Source organism: Adiantum capillus-veneris, chromosome 27 (genome assembly GCF_014529385.1).
Source record: "Adiantum capillus-veneris isolate H3 chromosome 27, ASM1452938v2, whole genome shotgun sequence".
NCBI classification, from domain to species: Eukaryota; Viridiplantae; Streptophyta; class Polypodiopsida; order Polypodiales; family Pteridaceae; genus Adiantum; species Adiantum capillus-veneris.
Window position 1 is genome coordinate 136,460,020 of NC_140957.1, and position 26,572 is coordinate 136,486,591.

Below are 26,572 nucleotides of genomic sequence, written 5' to 3' on the forward strand. Positions count from 1 at the left end.
CTCTACTTCCCTATCTCTCTACTGATCGAACGAGCGACTAAGCTAGGGATATCTAGACGCCCACGACTGTGGAGGACTACACAACATCGACAGAGGCTGCATCAGAGGATCTAGCTAGGTCACTTTGGCTCGACATGCACAACGCCCGGTCAGACTACTGACCATGGAGGAGATTGATGAGATCCGCCAGCGAGACATATGCTGGATCTCCTATGATCTACCTATCCCATCTAGCTGGTTTAGCCGTTTAGTCCACACCCAGCAGTTTAGGATTCCATAATATTTTATTTTGTCATCTTCTTACTCTGACTTTGTATCAGATCCATCACATTGTAACTTTTTTGTCTCATGTCTCATAGGTCACTTTGGCCTTTCGAAGACGTTAATATAACATTTCATTTCATTTCTCTCTTTAATTTTAATTTTCTAAGCATACATTAATTCCCTCTCTCTCTCTCTCTCTCTCTCTCTCTCTCTCTTTCCTACACACACACACACACACATTTCTCTCTCTCTCTCTCTCTCTCTCTCTCTCTCTCTCTCTTTCCTACACACACACACACCTCTCTCTGTCTCTCTTTCCTACACACACACACCGCTCTCTCTCTCTCTCTCTCTCTCTCTCTCTCTCTCTCTCTCTATTTCCTACACACACACACACACACCTCTCTCTCTCTCTTTCCTACACACACACACACACAGCTCTCTCTCTCTCTCTCTCTCTCTCTCTCTCTTTCCTACACACACACACGATGTAGAGAGAGAGAGAGAGAGAGAGGGAGGGGTTGGGGGGCCCGGAGATGGACATAATACCTACGCAACAGGTTTCGCCCAAGATCTGAGCAGGCGAAAATGGCCCCTGCGCGCGGGTTTCGCTTTATTCCCCCAAATTTTTTTGCGTCGCTATACGCGTCGATATACGTGTGACAAATAAAGCCTTTCCACGCGTATATCGACGCACACTACGACGCGTATATCGATGCGTATAGCGATGCACGCTAATTACGTTGATATACACGTGGAAAAACATGGCCGTCGATATATACGTGTCGATATCTTCATGTAGTGTTGTAGTGACATGGTCACAATAAAAATGCCAAGAGCTAATTAGAGGCTTATTCTAAGAGAGGAGAGTGAAATTGGATGACAACCAAGTGTGTGAGTGTATAGACACAAAGTCTAACATAGAGAGAGTATAGATTATGATCAGGATAAGTGATTACGAGGTGCTAATCACCATTATGACTCTGATACGCTTGATGGAGGATAGATTACGATCAAGATAAGTGATTAGGAGGTGCTAATCACCATGATGACTATGATGGAGCTCAAGGTAATAAGGTGCATAGTGTTCAATGAGCACTACACGCAATACTGAATGGTTTAGTTATTAGAGGTATGCAAAATTCGTATGTTTATTTAAAAGCTTAAAATCTAATATATATATATATGTATCACTATCAAAATGGTAAAACTACAAATCAAGAGTGCCATAAACCATAAAATTTGAGGCAAATATACGACTGCTTGATATCACGGACCACTTCAGACATCCAATACTAAATAATTAGAATTGAATAATACACACAAAGCTTCGATTAGCTCTCAGATATTATATTATACATAAAACAACAACAAACTCTAAAAACTTTAGATTATGCAATGCACGATAGATGATAGTCTATAATAAAACGATAGTCTCTTTGTATTGAGTTAAATGAGGATCTACAACTGTCTAAAAGCCCTAAATGAGAGCACTCAACAAATGGCTGCACCACCACAAGCACACCCTTACAAATAAAAATTTCAACGTCGAGTAGAAAAAAAATACATAGATCAATTTGTAAGTATGTTGAGATCCTACCTTGATGGAGCTAGGGTGGATTAATGAGAGTAGGATTCATGGTATGTGTGTGTGTGTGGAATCAATGAGAGAGATGGAGATTCAATGCAAACGGAAAGTAAACACTACTTTTACATTAAAAAAAGAGACTACAACCCTTTTATATTGGCAATCATAGAAGGTGACATCATGCATACATCATGAAATTCATGAAATGAAACCTCACCTTATACATCATCATCCTAAGTAGAAAGTAACCACACGATAAAGGGTATGATAAAGGGTGTTCATCACTGTTTGTTTGTCACAAAATCGATGAGGGGACGCTAAGCTTTAGTTATGGAGATCGGCTCTTAAGAGTGTGGCTAAGACAACGGTTTTCGTCAAAGAGGGAATTCACCTGTAGTTTCCCGCCGTGGCCCGAAAGAGTATCACAGTCCACTCCTCATCACTATATCACACGGGCAGAGAGAGAGAGAGAGAGAGAGAGAGAGAGAGAGAGAGAGAGGGCGATGGGTGGAGTGAGTGTGCAGAGCGTGGTAGAAGGAGTGGGATGGTGGTGGTTGTTGGGGGTTGGCATCCCATTTGCAGCATACTCGCTACCCTTCCTGCTCGGAGACTTCAACCTCTACAAGCATCTCACAATTGCTGCTCTGGCTGGCCGCTTTGATATTGCCGGCCTTCATATTGTTGACCATGTTGCCCTTTGGCAGGTACCCCTTCTTAAGTTCTTCTTTCTCTCTCTCTCTCTCTCTCTCTCTCTCTCTCTCTCTCTCGTCTCAGATGAGAGCAAAGCAGTTTTCTTAACCGAAGAGAATAAGGTCACACTTCAACACTTTTTCAATTCTCAGGTCAAGTTTTGAAGCATTTGGGATAATCTACTCTAAATTTTCTTCAAGGCAAACTCAGAATTCAGCTGGGATTTTGCAATTTTAGCTGGCTAACTATACACCAAAACCCTGGTTATTTGCGAACACCGGTTAAGAAAAGAACAATTGATTAAAGAATATATATTTGAGTGTGTGTGTGTCCTTGTGGGTGTATTATATAAATATGTATATACACTAGATGGATTATAATCACCGTAACTCTTCAAAATGAAGTACGTTCGAGCTAATTTGTTGTGCCATTTAGTCCTTGCACGATGTAGGCTGCAGATGGCTGCCAAGTGGAAGATCTGGGGCTGATTTTCACACATAATGTGAGAGTATTCAAGGGTCTAATACTGTTTGCAAAAATGGAGGTATGATGCTCATTTAGCAACCTGAAAAGGCAGTATATTTGAGGGCTACAGAACGGCTATGGATGAGGAAGGATAAGGTAGATGATGAGCAAGTGGGTGCCTCAATGAGCTAGGGGAATGGGCAAAAGGATGAGGGTGATGGGCTTGCCAAAGGCTCGTGACTAATTGACACCGCAATTTTAGAGGGGATTTATGGTTGAAAATCAGCATCGCACGTCGGAAAAGATCACAACCGTTGATCCCAAATGTGACGTGAACTTGTTGTGAACTTGCACGCGAACTCCGCAATCTATGCGCACTGCACTTTAATGAGGTGGACTCGGCGTAAACTCGAAGTGAACTTGGTGTTAGCTAGGATTATAAGCGAGCATACCTACTCAATATAATGCGACCATTTTTGTCAGGGGCAACGGAATTGATTATGGTGAAGATCTAGTTTTACACTTCCACAAATCCTTCAACTTCTTTCCTTGCTAGTGATTCCTTTTAGCTTGATAATGGTTCCTTTTACTTTTGATCTCGCTCTGCCTTGCTTGCGATGGGTTGCCGAAGTATCGGACCGCATCTGTTATAGGTAGCGTTAGCAGATCTCGCACTGCCTTGCCGGCGATGGGCTGAAAGCAATTGCAAGCTGAAAACGCCAGGTTGGCTGCTGCAAAAACGTTGAGAAAGGTGCTCTCCTGCAACTACTTCTACAACTTGACTCTAAAATGGGAGCTCTCCTACTCCCTTTATAGGTGAGGGATGGGCCTTAAGTAATTATTAAGGCTAGGTAGGGCAAGTGTCCACTAGATCACCCAACAAATAAATCAATAAATTGATTTATTAAAAATTGAGCCAGGGGGTCCAGATTCGGTGAAACTGTCTCACACTCCCACCCGGGAATCCGATCGATGTGGGGAACGGTTTGTTGGATTTCTCTATCCTAGAGTACATGCACATCATGCAAGATGCCCACCGTAGTGTATTAACATCTGTCAAAACGTGCGTATACCAACCATTTATGCAAGAGGGTTTCAAAATTGGAAAACCTAATCTAATGGACAAAAGACAAGGATGGTGATGATGCACCTACACACAAACCTTGGATTGCCTCTTGATCAACGATGCCCTTGTTTGTTACTGGCCAACAATAACCTTTAATGCCCCAACTTGGATGGTGTAAACGAAACTGCAAACCGGATGAATGCTCATAGAGCGAATGACTGGATATGCAAACACCGATGTCCACGAAGGTTACCGGCCATATTATGTTGCCCCTATGTGGAAAGATTGGCGAGAGCAATCCCGAATGGGAGATGAAGATGGATACCTCCTTTGGAATGCCCACAAACCATGGCAAGCAAGATTGCATCCGTATGTACGTACGGAACCATTCAGTACGGTACAACCGTATCACGGTACGTGTAGTACGGCATTGTACGGCCAACTTGAAAATTTTTGGGAAAATCAGCACACTGATTTTGACTGACAGTTTTGGCGAGCCCTTTTGTGTGGCTTAGGCTTATTGAAGTGCGTGCCAAGGCTTAAAACTTTGGGGTGCACCTATTACGGTTTCCAAAGAGTAGATATGTGCAGAGACCTTCACAGACAATCACACAGTTGCACGTACTCTTTGCGACCACCCGTCCTCTCTAAGCATTTGTTCTCCTCTTGCACATCTCATGCGTGTCCATTGTAATGTTAATTTGTTTATGAGTCTAATTTTTGAAAGCTCTGTGAACTTAATTTCAATATAATATTGGTTTTTTTACAAATGGTACGTACCTATTACGTACGTGAAAGATGGTTTAGTACAGAAATATGTTCCATACGTACCTTAACCATGCTGTACACTATGTACCTTTCCACCTTGATGGCAAGTCCTCTGTATGATGTCTCATGAGAGGCTCATCTTGGGGCTTCGACTAAATTGCCGTATGATGGAAGTTCTAGATAAGTCCTCGTCTCTGCAATGGATGTGGCTGCGAATGTAGGCTCACGGTGCCTGCGAACTCTTGCGGTGGTTGCTCGGATTGGAACCCTTTCGCTCCGGATTGGTGGCTACCGATTGCTAAGAAGATGCAGATGGTGCCGACGTGATGTGCTGCCAAAGATGTGTACAGATTGATGACGATGCAATGCCTCTTTTGGAATGATGGAATTCTCCAAGCAGATGGGAGAGATGGTTCTTCAAAAAATGCCAAGACACCAAAGCTAATAGGCTGATCTGGATGGCGCCTTCCTTTGTCGTCATAGGCTGCTAACAAATCCTGATGTTCGCAATCAATATCTTTATATTTTCAATGCATGTCTTCAATGATGCGATCTGTCATGTCGAAGAAGTCATGATTGCAAATATCCATGCTAAGATTTCTTTATGTTTAGGTGATCGAGCGCACACACCAAGTCAACTACCCTCTCGCAGGCGTACCACAACTGTAACCCCCGGTATACAGTGTTCGCATTTCCTACGCTCAAGGCTCATGGTGCTACGTGCAATGACAGGTCTTGCAGTTCCCTGAGTGAGAGAAGCATCCTTGGGTGAAACGCTACAACACACACTCAAACACAAGAGGAATTTTTTGCCAAAGATTAGCAGATTAGTGTAAAATCTTCAAAGCTCTGATACCAATGTCAGGTGCAACGGAATTGATTATGGTGAAGATCTAGTTTTACACTTCCACAAGTTCTTTCATAAAACATTAGTTTCATTCAAAATTCAAAATCATGTTTCAAAAAGTCTTATTCCATAAGTTCATAAAGCAAAAATAATGCTAATTCATCCATAATTTTCTATCCAAAATCTGTTCTGAAACGAATATCGCCTTGTCCTGCTGTCCTTTCAATCTGTCAGTTGTCCTGATTCTTGTGCCTTTTTGGGGCATCGTGTAGCGATATGTCCTTGTTCTCCACATTCAAAATACTTTCCTGCTTTGAAATATTCATCTCTTTGGTCTTCTGTCAGTGGAGGTCGTCTATCTCTCTGTCGTTGGTTTCTGTTCTGACTTGTCGAAGGTTATCTGATGGGTAAGTCAAGTTACCCGAATGTATAGCAAATCCTCTCTTCGCATGTCCCATCAACTGTTGTATAGACTCGGACTTCTTTTCAAGACAGTACTCTCGGATCTCTTTAGGAAGTCCATTGCAGAACCGTTCAATCTGTTCCTTAAAACTTATTAAAGGATGGAGCAAGTAGAAAGACATCCCAAAACCTCTCATAGTAGGAATCCAAAGACTCTGTCTTGACCATCCGAATATGGTTCCAGTCAGTAATCACATCTCATTCGTATTCTTGTGTGAGCCATGAAAAAATAAAGAGTTTCTTGAATTTCAACCACTCTATCGGTGCTTGTTTCCTTAACAAAAGAGTGGACCACCATGTCTGTGCATTGCCTTTGAGAAAGGATGTTGCCCGTCTGATCTTGGAGTGCTTTGTATAGTGGCCACCAGAAAACGCTATATCAAACTGTTGGATAAATGCTAAAGCCTTGGGAGCATCTCCAAAACTTGAAAAGTACTCAAACTTTATTGCCTGTCCTCCCTTTTTGGATTCTTTGGCCTTTTTGCCCTTGTCGTTGAGGAAATCATACTGATTGGCTCTATAAAAGTGCTTCCTCTTTGCATAAAACATATGATCTTTCAATCGTTTCTTACCCTTTCTGTCCTCATCACTCGAGTGAGAAGAAGATGAAACGTCCAAGCTGTCAGAAGACGAACTGGGCAATCCTTTGAAGCGTACATGCTTCTTCTGTTTTCTGGCGTTCTCAAAAGAGGATTTTTGGCCCAAGCTTTTGACCCCAATAGTTGGTTGACTCATTTTTCAACATCCTCGAGTTCATCTTCAATAAATATCCGTGGAATAGGAGGTTGCTTGAGGGCTGACTTGATTGGGGTATCAATGCCTTTTTGCCAATGGGTGTGCACCTCTTCAATCGGGTGCCGCGTCAAAAAATTTGTGGTCTTCTATTTGCTGAATTTCTGCAAATCTTTGGGCTGTTTTGGGTGGCTGAAAATGACTGTTTTGGCTGCGTTTTCGATGCTGAAAATGGGGGTTCTTTTGCAACCAACTGGGGCTGATTCTACTGCTGTCCCATAGGCTGAAAACGCTGTGGTTCTGATGCGGCCAGGGCTGAAAACCACTAACGCTGATCTGCTGTTCTGATGGCTGGAAACACTGCCTCTTCTGCTGCGTTTATGGCTGAAAATAGCAAACGTTGGCAGATTTTGATAGCTCTAGCAAAAACGCTGGACTTCTGGTATGCTGGCGATGAAGACAAGGCTGAAACGCCAGGACTAGGGGGTGGAGATGATGATGATAAAAAACGCTAGGCTGAGGGATTCTGTGGCGATCAAGGCACTGCTGAAAACGCCAGATCTTGGAGGGTCACTGCTGGAACCAAAAACGCTAGCTACTGGAGAAGGTAGCGCCAAGGTTGGGGGGGTCCTGCGGGTTTTGTTGAGAAGTTGCCTGTTGAGCGGGGAGCTCCTGCTGCGTCTTCTTCCATATAGTGCTAACTTGGGTTTGCTTATATATTAACTTAGCAAAATTGCCCTACCTACTTTTGTTGGAAAGTCACTTAAAAATAATAAGTGAAAATACCAAAAATAAGGAAAATAGGCTAAATGCACTGGAAAATTCCCTTGACTGAATCTGATGGATTTTGAAAGGAATACTGATGATCATGCTGTGTGCAACCGGAGGATATGCATCTATGCTAAGTGACTCGGCACGCACGGTCTACGAATAGACTCACAAAAGTGTCAGATCACTGCTAATCTAGACTTGACTGAACTGACTGAACCTTGTTATGCTGTAGCTTGTCCACGGACACATAGGGTTGGATGTGTCACGTGACACGAGGATCCTTCGCAAATTTGAGCATCTGCTTTGCACACTCATCAACCTGTTGTTGACGTATCTCCATTAGCCGACCTTGCATGGGCCAAGGTGGCCCGTATTCGTGTTCTGCTAATCGATTTGAATTTTCCGTACCGCTTCCGTTTCAGAAATATCAGGAGGGTTTGTTGCGGGATTCGTCATTTGAATCCATGTTTGTTGTGGTAAGAGAGTCGGATTTCCCAGTAGAAGAGAAATCGGCCGTGCTCTGATGCCACTGTCACAGTCTTGGTCACCCCCAAGATGAGAATCGGACATGACACACAAGAGAATCACTTAAAAATACTTCAAAACTTTAAAATCACAGTTCAATTTGGTCGACACGGCCCGATGTAGTTCCGTGCCCAAAGAGATTGGCCCCAAAGACTGGCGCCCCTTTCAGTATTTCTTTTATTTTAATGCTTGATCAAAGTACAACTCCTGTGGGTCCTCGGCTCAGACTCTGCATCCAGATGCCCCTGAGGAGTGAGGCCCTTGGGTCCTATTTATCCTTACAAGGGGTGCCAAAAGCAGAGCCCCAAAAGCAATGAGTCCCAAAGCAACTGGTTCCCAAAAGCATAAAAAACACCAACGCAATTTACAGAATTCCGTATAGCCTTGCCATGTCAACAACCAGTGTGAAACGTGGAAATCCGTACAATCTGCCACGTCAGCCTGCCAACGTGTTTTGGGGGATTCCGTGTTGTTGCCAGCTAGCCTGTCCGTACTGCTCTTTGCCACGTCATCAAGTCTGCCCAAGTGGTCACACCACGTCATCACTTTGTGACACTGTCTACTATGGAAAACCAATCTCCAAAAGCAACCTCCAAAATCACACCGAATCACATGTAGCATTGCAAATTACCTGATACTCGGTCTCTGTCCAGGAAGATAAGGCATCTGTAGGCGGTTGCTTGTTGCTTCTTGAAACGGCTTCTGAATTAAAAGAAAAGGTGTAAGCGTAGTCGAATGTTGGCCATTTGGATCTCCAACTTAATCGGAATCATTCCATCCTCGAAAAGTAATCCTGAAGTTTGTACCTCCACCAACATTCCATATGCCCAATGAGTTAGACTGCTTCAAATACGGCAAGATCCGAAGAGCCTGCTCCCCACGTGACTTGGCGGGCTTCTGCATAGAAAAATTGAGAAGTCGCACCAGGAAACTGATGTCGAAATGGTTGTACAACAACCAAATAAGAGATAGACCATATTCTGATACTTCATACTGTCAGCCACATGTGAAGGATCATTCAAGAACACGTTGGAGTAGAGATTGGTCTACACTTAGTCATAACAAAGGACATAGGGTTGCACTGAGAGAAAGATGCCTCCTTCTATTTATCACAAGTTAGTGATGTGGCAAGGGCTCTTGGAGTGTTAGGGTTATCAAAAACCTCACCGGCTGAGGGGCCTACGTCCAAAAATAACAAATCGCGTGCATAGTGCTGGACTAGCTGTACGGATGCCTGTGGTTTGCGGAGTTGCTGATATGGTACTATACGGAGCTTCTGTGTTTTACGGAGCAGATTTTTGGGAGCCGTTTTGGCCTAAGGAGCTTTTGGGACTCCTGGCTATTGTACCTTTGTGAAGCAATAAATAAAAAGTTCCGAAAGGGGTGCTAAACTTTGGGGCCAATGCATTTGGAAGTGGAACTCTGCCATTGCGTGGTCGACTCCTTTTCTCTCTAGTTGTTTCAAGTTTTGTTGTTCCAGTTTCTCAAGTGTGTTGCTATTGATTTTTTACATGGAGTATCCAAGCCTGTTATAGTGGTATTAGAGCCCAGACTATTCTTGTCACGTGACACATCCAACCCTATGTGTCCGTGGACAAGCGACTTCGATAACAAGGGTTCCGTCAGTCCAGTCAGTCTAGATTAGATGTGATCTGACACTTTTGTGAGTCTATTCGTAGACTGTGCATGCCCAATCACTTAGTGTAGATGCATATCCTCTGGTTGCACACAGCATGATCATAAGCATTCCCATCAGAATCCATCAGAATCCTTCAGGGGAATTTTCCAGTGCATTTGGCCTATTTTACCTATTTTACCTATTTTTGACATTTTTCACTTATTAATTTAAGTTACTTTTGTTGGAAAGTAGGTAGGGCAAATGGGTAAGATAATACATAAGCAAACCAAGGTTAGCACTAATTGGCAGATGAGCAAGGAGAACATAGGCCTGCGGCGCGACAGGTTCCCCCTCTCTCTCAGCAAGACTCCCTCACCATTGACGATTTCCCTCAACCAAGCCTAGTGTTTTTGGTTCCTCATCGCCTAGCCTTTTCCCACTTGGCGTTTTCAGCAATCGTCACCGCATGGCAATCATTTGACATAGCGTTTCCACCAGAAGCTTCAACAAAGCTTAGCGTTTTTCATCCCAGCAAGAAGCACTACAGTTTTCAGCCCTTGGCGATATTTCAGCAGGTCAATTTCAGCCTTTTCCCACAGCCAATTCAGCCCACAATAGCCGCAGATTTTCAGCCCTAAAGACCAGCAAAATCAGCGTTTTTCATAGCGTTTTCAGCCATAGCAGAATTCAGCCAGCAGCGTTTTTGGACAGCAGATAAGAGTAGCAGATTTCAGCCATAGAGTCGGTCTCGCCATCTCTGTCGTCGACATCGACCTAGCCTAGACTTGCATCAGTTTCATGCATACACTTTGTACGAGTTTGTGCAATCAATCGTAGACCACTCTCGCCAACGAGAGTGGGGCCTTCGGAGGAGGGTTTTACGTCGCTGGTGTCGTATCTCTCTTATCTCTCTATCTCTCGGTCTCATACACTTGCACGCACACTGTCCACTCACTTTGTTCGTGATCATTGCACTCTCTCATTAAAGACGGAAGGCTCTCCCTTTCATAAGAACAAAAAGGAACCTTGAGCACTCATCTTGAGAAAGAACAACATTCATTCTGCTGCACCTAACATTGGTATCAGAGCTTTAACAGTGTTCAATATCACTCAAGGAAAGAACCACAAGAATCACAAGGATTTTTTTTGCTTGTTGCGGTCTCACGAACCCAAGTTCGCTTGGGCGTGTCGATTCCTAATCGTGTTTTTGAAGAGTGATAGGAATCCCAAGAAAGAAGGGCTTGTCCAGCCTCCCCTTGTGCCTCTTTTTACTCATTGAGAGCGGACCGTGCACTTAGCAGCCGGCCAATCGATGTGAGGTGGGAAAAAGCAACCTTGGTGTGAGCACAAGGCCGCCAAGGGGTGCGCTCGCGGAAAAGAGTAGAACTCGGGTGAAGAGAAGATCCTTCTCAAACACAGATTGCAAGCGAAAGAAAACTCTTATGAACCTCAAGAACCTCAAGACTCTCAAGAACCCAAGTTCCTCGTCAACTTAAGAACCAAAGATCATTAGTGCATGGTCATCACCCGAAGCGGAATGGATACTTCGCATATAGGTGATGAGCATGAGAGAGGCGACGAAGAGTTCTCCCCACCAAGAGATTTTTCCGACCCTCCCCCTTCTCCATCTACGCCTCGAGTTGTACCAACTTCCATGGAGGCGATGGTCAAGTCGATGTTGGACATGATGGCCCAACAACAAGAAGCGAATCGCGAAGCGACTCGCCTTGCGCTGACACAACAAGAAGCGAATCGAATTGCGCTGGCACAACAAGAAGCAACTCGCATTGCTTTGGAACGCGAGCGCAAAGAACGAAACAAAAGAAATGCAATACAACAAGAAGCGGCTCGCATTGCTTTAGAACGTGAGCGCGATGAACGAAACGAAAGAAAAACTCAAAGAAAGGAGGAACGGGAGGCACAACGAGTGGCTTGGGAGGCCGAGCGTGAGGCTCAAAGAGACCACTCAAGAATTGGTTCGACAAGTACTTGCCTCGAAGTCCGAACCAGCCAAAGATCGTGGGAGTTCCACAAGTGGCGCAAGCCACGATGCGGATTCTAACAACCCAGTCACAGAAAAGTTGACTTTCAGTAAGTATGATGGTAAGATGGATGCCACGGTGATTCATTATGAGTTGCATCAATTTAATGCTTATTTTGCGACAACTAAGAATAGCAAGGTTTTGACGGTAGCTATGTACCTTGCCGGTGATGCCATCAATTGGTACCACGCATGGCAAGACGCACAGTTAGCCGCGAACCTAGAGGAAGCCGACGAATTCACGCCCCTTTTCTTCAATTGGGCTGATTGCCAAGACAAGCTCAAGGCGCGGTTTATGCCACCTCAGTACCTCGCACGATTGAAGGACGATTGGCGCGCTCTCAAGCAAAATGGTATGCCGGTTATGTCTTTCTTTAATCGTGTTTTGCAGCTCGATATTCAATTACGCAAATCGGATGCGGAGCGCAAGGAGGCATTATAGGAAATACAACACAACAAGGGAAAGCCTAAGGAAAACAAGACTTCTCAAGGAACCCCTCAGAATTCTCAGAACACTCAAGATTGTAAGAATGGTAACTCTTCTAGCCCTTCTTCCTCTAATTCCTCAGAAAAGAATTTTAACAATGAATCTAAGGGTAAAGCTAAAGCACCTGCAAAACCTAAGCTAACCCCAGATGAAAAAGCTGCACAAGGAATTATAGGAGGATACATCACGGCTGAATAACAAGTGATTTATGCTAAGGAAGGTAGATGTTATTAATGTCACGTCAAGGGTTACATTAAGAAGGCTTGTCCTAATACAGCCCCACCTAAAGAACCAAAGGCACCCACAGCAACCACAAGCACCTTACAGAATCAAGCTGAATCTTCTCATGTCTCTGAAACACACATTGATGAGTCTCTCATGAAGTGTTATGGTCATGTAAAGAGTCAGCGTTTTATCATATTGTTTGATCCAGGTAGTATGCATGATGTGATCAGTCCCTCTCTTGTTGAGAGAGTCCGCCTAGAGGTTAGTCAGAAATTGCCTCTTGAGGTTTCTGGCTTCGCTCCTGGTATGGACTCTCTCATCACGAAAGAGTGCCTTGATGTGATGTTTACTGTTCAACAAGCTGTTTTCCGTCGGAAATTTCTTGTATCTCCTCTCTCTGTTACGTGCAGCGGAATGAATGTTGTATTTTCTCAAGATTAGTGATCTTTATTGCTCAAGGTTCCTTTTAGTTCTTAGGGAAAGAGAGAGCTTTCCGTCTTGTAGAGTGCTGTGGTCACGAACAAAGTGAGTGGATATTGTGCATGTAAGTGAATGAAACTGAGAGAAGGAGAGAGAAGAGATACGACACCCGAGAGGTTGTAAAACCCTCCTCCGAAGGCCCCACTCTCGTCGGCGAGAGTGGTCTATTCTTTGATTGCACAAAGGTATACAATGCGTATGCAATGGGCTATGCAACTTGGTCTATGCCGATGACGACGACGACGACGACGACGACGACGACGACGACGATGACGATGACGGCGACGACGACGATGACGATGGCTGAAATCTGAGATCTTCTAATCGCTGCATTTCGGGACTGTTTCGATGGCTGAAAATGACTGTTTTGGCTGCGTTTTCTTGGCTGAAAAATGAGGTTTCTTAGGGTTGAAAACTGATGGTCTTTACGGGCTGAATCTGCTACACTTTAGGTGAATGATGCCGGTCTTAATTTGCTGTTGAAATCCAAAAACTCCAGTGGCTGAAATTGGTCCTTCTGTCGCCGGGGTTCTGCAAATGCAAAAACGCTAGGCTGATCTGCTGTGTCGTGATGACGTGGGGGCTGATCTGCTGTGCATAAATCGCCAAGGCTGATCTGATGCAAAAACGCTAGGTCTTCTGTGGAGAAAACGCCTAGTCGCTGGGGTTGGTCTTGCTGAGAAGTTGCCTGTTGAGCAAGGTGCTCCTGCTGCCTCTTTTGCCAGAAAGTGTGAACTTTGGTTTGCTTATATATTAACTTAGCAAAATTGCCCTACCTACTTTTGTTGGAAAGTCACTTAAAAATAATAATTGAAAATAACCAATAATAGGAAAATAGGCTAAATGCACTGAAAAATTCCCCTAACTGATGCGAATGGATTCTGATGGGAATTCCGATGATCATGCTGTGTGCAACCGGAGGAAATGCATCTATGCTAAGTGACTGGGCATGCACGGTCTACGAATAGACTCACAAAAGTACGAGATCACTGCTAATCTAACTTGATCAGACTGACTGAACCTTGCTGTGGTGTAGCTTGTCCACGGACACATAGGGTTGGGATGTGTCACGTGACACTCTCAGGATGTGATATGATTTTGGGTATAAGATGGTTTCGTGAGCATAACCCTCTCATTGATTGGGAGGCTAACACTCACATTAAATGCCAAAACTCACTCCCCCCTCATTATTCGTGCTAAGGAGGGCTTGCATTCTTTGGCTATCATCTCTCATGTGCAGGCAAAGTGTGAATTACGACGAGGAGCACAAGCGGCATTCATCTATGCTGCTCCAGTTTCCCAAAGCATTCAGGCCCCAGCTAAGTATTTAGGTTTGTTTACGAGGTTTAAACATCTTTTTTTGCAGGATCTTCCACCTTGTCTCCCATCCGAGCGGCCGGAGGACCATTGTATCGAGCTTATGGAGGGGGCCAGCCTGTCAGTAAGGCTCCCTGTCGTTTGAACAAGACACAGGAGGAAGAGTTAGAGGGAGAACTCACGGAGTTGGTGGCTAGAGGATTCATACGTCTTAGTGTAAGTCCTTTTGCTTCTCCTATTTTGTTTGTTCGCAAGAACGATGGATCGTCTCGTTTGTGTGTTGATTACAGGGCATTAAACAAGATGACCGTCAAGAACAAGTTTCCGATGCCTCGCATTGAGTATATCCTCGATAGGCTCAATGGGGATACCATCAGGTACGGGTATTCAAAGGCGACATTTTCAAAACCGCTTTTCGCACCGAGCGAAGGTAATGGGAGTATATTGTTATGTCTTTTGGATTGACAGGTGCTGTGGGTACATTTAATCGTCTCATGATAGGTCGTTTCGGCGATATGGTCGGTGTATGTGTGTTCATCTTTTTGGATGATATTCTCATTTTTTCTACATCATGGGAACAACATGAAAGAGATGTCGAAAGGGTACTAACCCGTTTGGATGAGTGTCAGTTGTACATTGCAGCTAAGAAGTCTGAATTTTTTCTTACTGAAGTCACTTATCTGGGTTATATCATTTCTGCAGAAGGCGTCAAGCTAGATCTCGTGAAGGTGGAGTAGATTCGTTATTGGGATTTGCCCAAAATTGCATATGATGTGCATTCTTTTCTTGGTTTATGTCAAGCATATAGTTCGCACCCAGAGAATTTTGTACGCATTGCTGCACCTATGACTGATGTTTTGAAAGGGGTAAAGACTCGTCGTCAGCGCGTCGACTTGCTCGAGGCAGCCATTGAGGCTTTTACAGCTCTCAAGGTTGCGGTGACAGAAGCACCGTGTCTTATCCTTGCCTCTTGGGATGATTTCTTTGAGGTATAGACGGATGCGAGCAATGTCGCCATAGGCGCTGTGCTTTAGCAGCATGGTCGTCCTGTAGCTTTCCTTAGCCGGAAGCTCAATAGAGCAGAAAAGAATTATTCAGTTTATGATAAAGAACTTTTGTCTGCCATTCACTCTCTTAAGCATTGGAAGCATTTTCTTTGTGGTAGAGAGTTTACAGTTTGCACAGATCATCAAGCCCTCAAGTGGCTACGTTGTTGCAGATGCGTTGAGTCGCAAAGGATAAATTTTGGCTCTTGAGTCAAGATCCACATTTTCTATGCAGGGTGAGTCTTTTGACAGCATGAAGAATCAGTACGCGGATTCCGAGTTTGGTAAGCATTGGTTGTAGGCTCTTGCTTCCCAAGGGCCAAGCAACTATCTCATTCGTGATGGTTTGTTGTATTTTCGTCAACATTTATGTGTGTTGCCCTCTCTCAGGCCAACCTTATTGCATGATGCACATGATTCTCGGACGGGTGGGCACAGTGGAATGAACACCACTCTGAAAAAAATTGAAAGATTCTTTTATTGGCTTAAAATGCGAAAAGATGTATTTTGTTATGTCACACAGTGCACTATATGTCAAAAAGTAAAAGCTCCTTGGGGTAAGCAGCAAGGCCTCTTGCTTCCGTTGCTTATTCTCGATGGACCTTTTCAAGATATTTCTATGGATTTTGTGACTAACCTACCACCAAGTTTGCATTCAAGAAACACTCAATGTTTGACAATTGTTGATCGTTTCAGCAAGTTTTGCATGTTGATTCCTTGTAAAGTCACAATTATGGCACAAGATGTAGCACGGTTGTTCATTAAGCATTGGTACCTCCTCTGTGGTTTGCAAAATCAATTGTTTCAGATAGGGATGTTAAGTTCATGTCCAATTTTTGGCGCACACTCTTTGAAAATTTTGACACTAAGTTGAACTTTTCATCGGCTTTTCATCCACAGTCAGATGGTCAAACAGAAATTTACAATCAATTGGCTTTTAATGTTTTAAAGTCATATGTGCATGATCAGCAGTCTTAGTGGGAGCTCTATCTCCCATTGGTTCAGGGTATTTTGAATGACTCTTTTTCTTCTGCTATTGGTCGAACTCCGTATGAGGCAGCTTTTGGCTGTACATTCTAGTCACTTTTGACTCGCTCGGTCAATCAGATGTCTGATGCCGATGCTGAAAGTCAGTCATTGGATTAGATTTTTGAGAGTGTGAAGCTTCGGCTAAGCAAGGCTCAGGAATCTTATTCACGGCAGGCTAATAAGCATCGTCAGGATGTTTCGATCAAGGAAGGAGATTGGGTGTATTTAAGAATCATGAAGCAACGTCTTAAGCAAGTTGGAAAGAAGTGTCCAAAGTTGTCTTCTCGTATGTATGGTCCATTTCCAGTCATTAAAAAGATAAATGAGGTTTCAATGAAATTGCAGTTGCCTAACTCATGGTCAATGCACAACGTTTTCCATGTTTCTTGGTTGAAAGTGTTTCAAGGAACACCTCCAAAGGACATTTTGGAAGAAGAAGAACCCGAGATCATCGATGAAGTTGAAGTCATGGAGCCGGAGCAAGTGTTGTTGCATCGGTTTCGACATGGTTCGAAGAAGCAAGTGAGACAATGAAGTTCAAGGATCGAGGAACCCACGAAGCGGTGTGGATCGACGAAGAGTTTTTCAAGGATTATCCAGAGTTGTTGGCAGACTACAAGGAAGCCATGCAGCTCGATATCAGTACCTCACTTTAAAAAGGAGGGGATGTCACGTGACATATCCAACTCTATGTCTCCGTGGACAAGCGACTTCGATACAAGGGTTACGTCAGTCCAGTCAGTCTAGGTTAGAAGTGATCTGGCACTTTTGTCACTTGGGAGTCTATTCGTAGACCGTGCATGCCCAGTCACTTAGTGTAGATGCATATCCTCTGGTTGTACACAGTATGATCATAAGCATTCCCATCAGAATCCATCAGAATCCTTCAGGGGAATTTTCCAGTGCATTTAGCCTATTTTACCTATTTTTGACATTTTTCACTTATTAATTAAAGTGACTTTTGTTGGAAAGTAGGTAGGGCAAATTGGGTAAGATAATATATAAGCAAACCAAGGTTGACACTAATTGGCAGATGAGCAAGGAGAACACAGGCCTTCGGAGACAGGTTCCACCTCTTCTCAACAAGATTCCCTCACCATTGGCTATTTCCCTCAACCAAGCCTAGCGTTTTTGGTTCCTCATCGCCTAGCCTTCTCCCACTTGTGGCGTTTTCAGCAATCGTCACCGCATGACAATCATTTGACATAGCGTTTCCACCAGAAGCTTCAACAAAGCCTAGCGTTTTTCATCCCAGCAAGAAGCGCTACAGTTTTCAGCCCTTGGCGATATTTCAGCAGGTCAATTTCAGCCTTTTCCCACAGCCAATTCAGCCTATAGTAGCTGCAGATTTTCAGCCCTAAAGACCACCAAAATCAGCGTTTTTCATAGCGTTTTCAGCCATAGCAGAATTCAGCCAGCAGCGTTTTTGGACAGCAGATAAAGAGTAGCAGATTTCAGCCATAGAGTTGGTCTCGCCATCTCCGTCGTCGACATCGACCTAGCCTAGACTTGCATCAGTTTCATGCATACACTTTGTACCAATTTGTGCAATCAATCGTAGACCACTCTCGCCAACGAGAGTGGGGCCTTCGGAGGATGGTTCAACGTCTCTGGTGTCGTATCTCTCTTCTCTCTCTATCTCTCATCTCATACACTTGCACGCACAGTGTCCACTCACTTTGCTCGTGATCATTGCACTCTCTCATTAAAGACGGAAGGCTCTCCCTTCCATAAGAACAAAAAGGAACCTTGAGCATATTATGGAGCACTCATCTTGAGAAAGAACAACATTCATTCCGCTGCACCTAACAATTCTTCTCCTTCAAAGGATTTGATTCTTTCCCTATAGCACATATGTGGGTTCTAGCAATGATTTCAAGAGAGGAAAGTGTTCCATCGACAACCCGATTCATGAGCAAAGTCGTGGGGCAGTATAAAGGAGAGCTTGGGGCTTCCCCTTCATTCATTTAGCACCTAGTACCTGATGGGCAGCCAGATCCTCAGCAAGACCTCCACCATCTCCAACGTTTCTATCTTCTCAGCATCCTTGGCGTTTTTCATCAGCATCATCAGCGTTTTAACTTTTCAGCCACAACCTCTCAGCATCCCTAGTGTTGGTAATTCCAGCCATCAGCCATCAGTAGCCGATCCACACTAACGTTTTACATCAGATCAGCCTCAGCCTTCAGATCAGCCAATGTTTTCAGATTTCAGCCCATCATTATCATCCTCATCAGTATCCTCGACATCGAGATCAGCCCATAGCCTTGTCGTAGTTGCAGAATTAAGTTAGAACTACTAGTGTCTTCCATTTTCACCCCTTAGCCTCTCAGATCCAAGCATCTACCGCATGATCCCATCATCATCTCAGCATTTAGGTCCATTCTATCAACATTTGTGCAATCTAAAGCAAATCCCTCTCTAGCAATAGAGAGGAGGGTCTTCCGGACCCCATCTGGTGTTAAGTCTTTTGTGTGTGTGTGTGTGTGTGTGTGACGTGCACATGGGTCTATGTGCCACGTGGACATGCTTCATTGACTCCTAGAGCCAATTTTTTAGTTTTGGAACCCTCTTGCATAAATGGTTTGTATATGCGTTTTGATAGATGTTACGACACTATGGTGGGCATCTAGCATGATGAGCATGCAAGTCTGGATTAGAGGAACGTGTCAGTCCAATCGGTTTGTCAAATGGTTCACCAAGCAGTGAGTTATAGCCTGTGTGCACACATTTGCATATTTTTATCGACCTAACCTAAAATTCTCGACCTGGCCAAAAGTCGTATAAAAGGAGCAGCTAGGTAAGCGTTTTGGCATAAGTGGAGGAAGTGCTGGAGGAGCAGCAGATCAGCCTCAACATTTTGCAGCAGAACCAACTAGTATTTTTGTAGCAACCCATCAACCTGGCGTTTTCATAGTAAATCAGCCAGCGAATTCGAAATTTGCAGGAGATTAGCCAGTGTTTTCAGTTTTCGGCCCTCTTCTTCGCGGGAAACGTGCAAGATGTGCAATGACCAACCATCCAGATGCGATCCAATACTTTGGCAGCCCATTGTGCCTCTCCTCAGCCATCCCTTGCCGCATCGAGTGCTCCCATTGCTGTCCATCATCGGCATCGGCGAGATCAGCGTTTTCAGCCTTGCATTCCAATGTATATCCTCTGGTTGCACACAACATGATCATCGGCATTACCCCATCAGAATCCATCAGAATCCATCAAGAGCATTTTCCAGTGCATTAGACCTATTTTTCCTATTTTTGACATTTTTCACTAATTTATTAAGTGACTTTTGTTGGGAAACTGGGTAGGGCAAATTGAGTAGTGAAATATATAAGGAAACCTAGCGCTAGCAGTTCTGGCAGAAGAGGCAGCAGGAACCCGGTGTTCATCAGGCAACTTCTCAGCAAGACTTCCCCCCCGCGACAACTCTAGCGTTTTCACTCACCAGAAGGCCTAGCGTTTTTGCATGAGATCAACCAACGTTTTTGCATTGCAACAGCCTGGCGATAGAACCACAACAGATCAGTCCCAATGTTAGCAGATTTCCACCACAGGAAGACATTCAGTCCTAGTGTTTTTGAATTGCAGTTCAGCCCTTAGCGTTTTGCAGTTCCATCGCGACAAGACCATCAAGAACAACAACGTTTTCAGTTTTCAGCAGTCAGTTACCGCAGAAGAAGTCTCGAACCTTGTAGATCTCGCCTTCCCGCAGCAGATCCTTGCCGCACGGTGAGATCCATCAAGGTTTACAGTTTCAACCCGGAAAACGCAGATTCAGCATCTGCGTTTTCAGCACGTCGTCGTTGCATCGTCGTCATCAACATAGAGTCAGAATTCAACAGATAAAGATCTGCAGATTTCAGCCCTTAGCACTTTCAGATTTCAGCCCGTCTCGTCGTCGTCCTCATTGTCGTCGACATCGTCGGCAAGTCAAAGCATTGTAGAGATTTGTGCAATCAATAGTAGACCGCTCTTGCCATAGAGAGTGGGGCCTTTGGAGGAGGGTTTGACAACATTCTGGTGTCGTATTCTTCTCTCTCAATCTCTTAGTCTCATGCACCTTCATTCACAATGTTCACCACTTTGTTTGTGTCCATTGCACTCTCTCACTAAAGGAACGGAAGGCTCTCCCTTCCGTAAGTAAAAAGAACCGTGAGCACAGTTCGGAGCACTCATCTTGAGCAAAGTTCAACATTCATTTCCACAGCACCTTACATTGGTATCAGAGCTTTGGTAGTGTTCTATATCACTCAAGGAAAGAACCACAAGAATCACTTTTTTTTTTGCTTGTTGCGGTCGCACGTAACCCAAGACCTCTTGGGCGTGTCGATTCCTAACCGTGTTTTTGAAGAATGACAGGAAATCCAAGAAAGAAGGACTTGTCCAGCCTCCCCTTGTGCCTCTTTTCACTCATTGAGAGCGGACCATGCACTTAGCGGCCGGCCAATCGACATGAGGTGGGAAAAAGCAACCTTGGTGTGAGCGCAAGGCCGCCAAGGGGTGCGCCCGCAGGGAAGAGTAGAACTCAGGTGAAGAGAAGATCCTTCTCTAACACATATTGCAAGCGAAAGAAGAACCGCAAGAACCTCAAGACCCGCAAGAACCTCAAGACTCAAGACTCTCAAGAACCTTAAGAACCCAAGACCCACAAGAACCTAAGTTCCTCGTGAACTCAAGAACCCATGACTTCAGTGGATGGTTATCTTCCGAAGCGGAATGGATACTTCGCATGGAGGGGGTGAGCATGGGAGTGGCGAAGAAGAGTTTTTCCCACCAGGAGGTTTTTCCAACCCTTCCCCATCTACACCAAAGATTACACCAGATCCTATGGCAGCTTTCAACAAGATGATGATGGACAGGAAGTTAGAACGCGAAGCAAGAAAAGCAGAAATAGAGCGTGAACACGAAGAAAGAATGACAGCCATAGAGCATGAGCACAATGAAAGGAAAGACGCCTTGTTCCGATTCTTTTCTCAAGTGCAGGCACAGATGCAAGAAATTCGGGAAAAGGAGACTCTCTCAGTCTCTTCTTTTCCAAAGCATGACACACAGGATTTGCATGATGATTTAAATGATAGTGATAAGCATGATTATTTTAATGATAGTGATAAGCATGATGATTTGCATGATCAAGATGTGATTTCTCACAAGCATGATGATTTGCATAAAGATGATGTGATTGTTCACAAGGATGATGGTTTAGTTGATACTTTTTCTAGTGAAGCTAACCTCATTGCAGATTTGATCAATCACGAAGAACCGATCTTGGCTTTGGAGTCGAGGTCCACAAAACCCCCACAGGAAGATTGGATCGATCACGAAGAACCGATCTTGGCTCTTGAGCCTAGGTCCAAAGAACCCTCTCAGGAAGTATTATGTGTTTGAGTGATTAGTCAGCACGCATCGTTCGAGTGTTTTTGTATTTTAGTCAGCGTCTTTATGTGATCCCTTTTCACAGGCATGACATATTGTACGATGAGCACGATTCACTCATGAATGAGCACGGATGTATGCGGATTACTCATGACAAAATGAAATGTTTGCATTCAAGGAATTCACATTACATGTCTCTTGGCATGACACAATATCAAAAAGAGCACAAGAAGAATTGAGCATCAAGCCTCGGCATGTCCATTGTGAGTAGATCCAAAGAACCCTTGGGAGAAGGAGGGGGGGGAGGCAGAGGAGGGTTGGCAGCAGGTTTGTGGTCGACATCAGCAGGGGCCTCCGCGCCAGCCTAGCACTCAGAGTGGTCCTCAGGCTCCTGCCCAACAGCAGTGGGTTCCCACGGGAAACCGATTCGACCCTCTTCAGCAGGACGAGGTTTCTGCTCCAGTCTCCACCTCAGCCTCACCCTTGACAGCCCCTCCTCCCTCCGAGTTCCACCCGTCTTCCGCGCCCCCCTTCTCCCTTTGCCTCTCCATCTTGCCCTCCTACCTTTGTCGATCCCCCTCGCCCCCCCTCTCCCCCTTGCTCCTTCACCTCCTCCCGCTCCAGTCCCGCAGCTGTCCTCGGGGGCAAGGCCTTCCTCGGCTGCTAGGAGATCTCTTGGCAACGCCTTTGCCACGAGTCGCTTAGCGAGAGAGGGAGAGCCTTTCTTGCGACCCACTCTTCTGGTGCAGACGTCTCTCTTTGCAGCAGTTCCTTGAGGTCTGACGAGCTTCGACATTCGTCGCCGTTGGGATTTCTTTGCCTACAACTTTACACGTTTTCTCGGCGACCCCTCACCAGACCTTGAGGTAGCTTGCTTCAGAGTTCATGTACTGTTCCTTGCAGCTAGGGGGATAGAGGCCTTGGACTCAGCAGTTGGCTTCTCTTTTTCCCTATGTGGCAGGGACCAGGCTGAGTGGATTATAGACTCAGTATTGGAGTGGCTACAAACTCAGGCCCTAGAGTTCTCTCACCACATGGGAGACCTAGGGGTTACAGACTTGCTGCAGACTCTTTGGCCATTGGCCAAAGACTTGCTGCAGACTCTTTGGCCATTGGCCAAGTTTGTTGTGACACCTCCAGACGTAGCAGGATGTAGACACATTGTGGTTCACTTTTTTGTTGACACGCAGAGCCCGCCATGCTATGTTCACATACATGAGGACTCCTGGTCAGAGGAGGTTGCTTTACGCACGGCTCGGTCTACTTGGGCCTGGGCTAGACACTCTTTGCAGTCACGCCTATCTCGAAGACGCTCGGATGCGGATTACTCCTCATCCAAGCGTGCCTCGAAGATAGCACGGTTAGCTGCTGCGACAGCATCAGTTCTCCCTCGCTCCCCATGAGGATCGTCTCATGGAATGTATAGGGACTAGGTGGGCCCTAGTCTCAGCGTCAGAGGGGCCGACTGCGTCAGGAGCTTCAACGATCCCTTGTGGGAGGAGAGATTGACCTTCTTATGCTACAGGAGCATCATCTTGGTGAGAGCCGCATTAGACGTTGTGGTCAGCTTTTGCGTTGACTATATGAGACTTTTTGGTCAGTTGCATTTGAACCTGGAGGTATCCAGGGCGGGGTATGTATGACTATTGCGAATTCTTTGCAGCAGGCCATTGTGGACAGAGGGATTATTGTGCCAGGCAGGGCTCAATGGATCACTATGCAGGTTTAGGGTTGTCTCGTGAGCTTCCTGAATATCTATGCGCCCAATGTGGCGAGTGCACGTGCAGAGTTTTGGTCTTAGATTGTTGAGTCGTTGCCGTAGGCAGAGCAATGGTGCATAGGGGGTGACTTCAACATGTTGGAGGAAGCCTCTGACAGGATTGGTGGTAGCCATACGACTGTGCATGGAGTTGAGCTGGCAACTTGGGAGAGGTTTTGTTTGACTTTGCGGGTTTTAGATGTGTGGCAGCATTCTAGTTTTGTGAGGCCCCCAGACAGCCTGGCCTTCTCTCGTCGACGAACCGCAGAGTGGGAGGTGTGAGTCTATCTTAGATAGATCGCTTCTACACTTAGTGACCACTTCTGTGACTTGGGTGGGACAGTTGGCATTCTGGCAGGGACTTTCTTTTCGGACCATGCTCCAGTGATCCTTACAGTGACTGATAGGCAGAGGAGAGGGAGCACGATGCTTCCCATCCCAGAGAGGGTCTTGCTGGACTCGGCGCTTAGAGAGTGAGTGGAGGCTCTTTGGACAGAGAGCGTAGACATGCAGGATTCTCCTACTGACAGAGTGGCCTCATGACTTGCTCAGCTTAGTCGACTCTTTCTTCAAGAGTCTTCGGCTCACTTGGCTGTAACGAGAGAGGAGGAGCAACGTCTCCGATGAGGTGTTGCTTCCTTGCAGATGTAAGGTGCAGCGGAAGTGAATGTTGAACTTTGCTCAAGATGAGTGCTCCGAATTGTGCTCAAGGGTTCCTTTTACTTAGGGAAGGGAGAGCCTTCCGTTCCTTTAATGAGAGAGTGCAATGGACACAAACAAAGTGAATAGACACTGTGCGTGAAGGTGCATGAGACTGAGAGATAGAGAGAGAAGAGAATACGACACTAGAATGTTGTAAACCCCTCCTCCAAGGGCCCCACTCTCGAAGGCGAGAGAGGTCTACTATTGATTGCACAATCTCTACAATGCTTGGACTTGCCGACGATGTCGACGACGATGAGAACGACGACGAGACGGGCTGAAATCTGAAACTGCTAAGGGCTGAAATCTACAAATCTTTATCTTCTGAATTCTGACTCTATGTCGGTGACGATGTCGATGGCAACGATGCGATGAAAACGCAGATGCTGAAATCTGCGTTTTCCGGGTTGAAACTGCGAACTTTGCGGGATCTGACCGTGCGGCGAGGATCTGCTGCGGGAACGTGAAATCTACGAGGTTTGGGGGTTCTTTTGCGGGTTCTAAATGCTGAAAACTGAAAACTCTGATGCTTGTGGGGATTTCGTCGCGAAGATCTGCAAAAACGCTGAAGTGTCTTGTAGATGCAAAAACGCTAGGGCTGAAAATGGTCTTGCTGTGGAGAATCTGCTAATGCTGGGGCTTTTGCTTGGTCTGCTGTCGCCAGGGATCTGCAAGAGCAAAAACGCTTGCTGATCTGGTCCAAAAACGCCAGCTTTCTGCTATGAAGCAAAAACGCTAGGCCTTTGTAATGATCTTGCTGAGAAGTTGCCTGTTGAGCAAGGTGCTCCTGTTGCCTCTTCTGCCAGAAAGTGCTAGCTTTGGTTTGCTTATATATTATCTTAGCAAAATTGCCCTACCTAGTTCCCAACAAAAGTCACTTAATAAATAAGTGAAAAATGTCAAAAATAGGAAAAATAGGTTTAATGCACTATAAAATTCCCCTGATGGATTCTGATGGGAATGCTGATGATTATGCTGTGTGCAACAGGAGGATATGCATCTACTCTACGTGACTGGTCATGCACGGTCTGCGAATAGACTCACAAAAGTGCCAGATCACTTCCTATTCTAGACTGACTTGACTGAACTGAACCCTTGTCATGCTGTAGCTTGTCCACGTACACATAGGGTTAGATGTGTCACGTGACAGGAGAGGATGCAGGAGTAGCATCCAGACAGTCCTTGGTTGGAGGAGCAGTTATAGTAGGCTCACCAGGAGCTCGTCAGCACAGAGGAGAGGCGCCATGAGTTTGCTTTCCATCGACAGGCATCTCAGTGGACCTAGGTGGGTGACAGAGTGACAGACGGTTTCTTTGACGCAGTGGGACCTTGGCATATGCATGTCAAGGTTAGTCAGTTGAGGAGGACGGGTCAGTTGCTTCAGAGCCAGAGGACATGCATGCAGTTGCCACTGACTTCTACCATGATTTACTGTCTGCAGAGCCTCAGTCAAAGCGTCAAGATGCATGCGAAGAGCAGGTGTGTGCACAGATGCCTTGCCTTGTGATTGAGGAGATGCGCTAGAGGCTTGAGTTGCCTTTTCAGCTAGAGCAGCTACACACGGCTCTGAGAGCACTCCCCCGTGGTAGCTGTCCAGGTGAGGATGGCTTGACTCCCAGTTTTTTCTTGGAGTACTGGGACTTGCTTGGCTCAGATCTCTGCAGTGATTTTCAGTACATCTTGCACACAGGAGATGCCTGACAGCATGAGTGAGGGCCTGATTTACCTCATTCCCAAGGAGGGTGGCTCCTTTGATGAGATTTGACAATGGCGCCCCATCACCATCCTCAACTCAACCTACAAAATTCTTGCCACGGCTCTGATTTTGAGGATTACCCCACTTTTAGAGCGCATTATACATGGGACTTGGACAGGTTTTGTCAAGGAGCGTAGTATCCTTGACAACATCTTTCTTTTTGGGAGGCTTCCGCCCTCGCGTGGCTCCGTGGTGAGGATCTGGTGATTCTTCTTCTCGATTTTGAGAAGGCCTACGACAGAGTTGATTGGGACTCTTTGGAGGGCACTCTACGCAGGATGCACTTCTCAGATGCTTGGATCACAGGAGTGTCAGCTTTGTACAGACGGGCACACAGTCAGGTACTTTTGTCAGGAGGTAGAGGTGATCGTTTCATGCTCACACGTTCGGTCACACAGGGCTGCCCTCTTGCCCCCTTCCTCTTTCTGTTCTATGTTGAGGCAATGAGCAGGTTTTTGGTTTTACAGCAAGTTGGTTTACGTGGCTTAGCGCTCCCTATTTGGGGAGATGAGCTACTGGACGCTGAGGCTGCAGACGACTCAGCCTTGTACTTGGATGGCC

The 26,572-nt window shown here is 45.4% G+C and overlaps 1 protein-coding gene across 5 annotated transcripts in view; it reads left to right on the forward strand.

Moving 5' to 3' along the window:
- Nucleotides 1-2,143: 2,143 nt before the first annotated feature.
- Nucleotides 2,144-26,572, forward strand: part of LOC147422806 (uncharacterized) — a 41,438-nt gene continuing 17,009 nt past the window's right edge. For 2 of the 5 annotated variants that reach the window (XR_015186737.1, XM_086502583.1), the window contains exon 1: nucleotides 2,148-2,556. Coding sequence is in view for 3 of the 5 variants with exons in the window: in XM_086502583.1 (XP_086358709.1) it covers nucleotides 2,356-2,556 (201 nt within the window). In the remaining 2 variants the exon portion in view is untranslated. Of the gene's footprint in view, nucleotides 2,557-26,572 lie in introns of all 5 variants that reach the window. The other 3 variants (XR_015186736.1, XM_086502582.1, XM_086502581.1) reach the window with 2 other exon arrangements.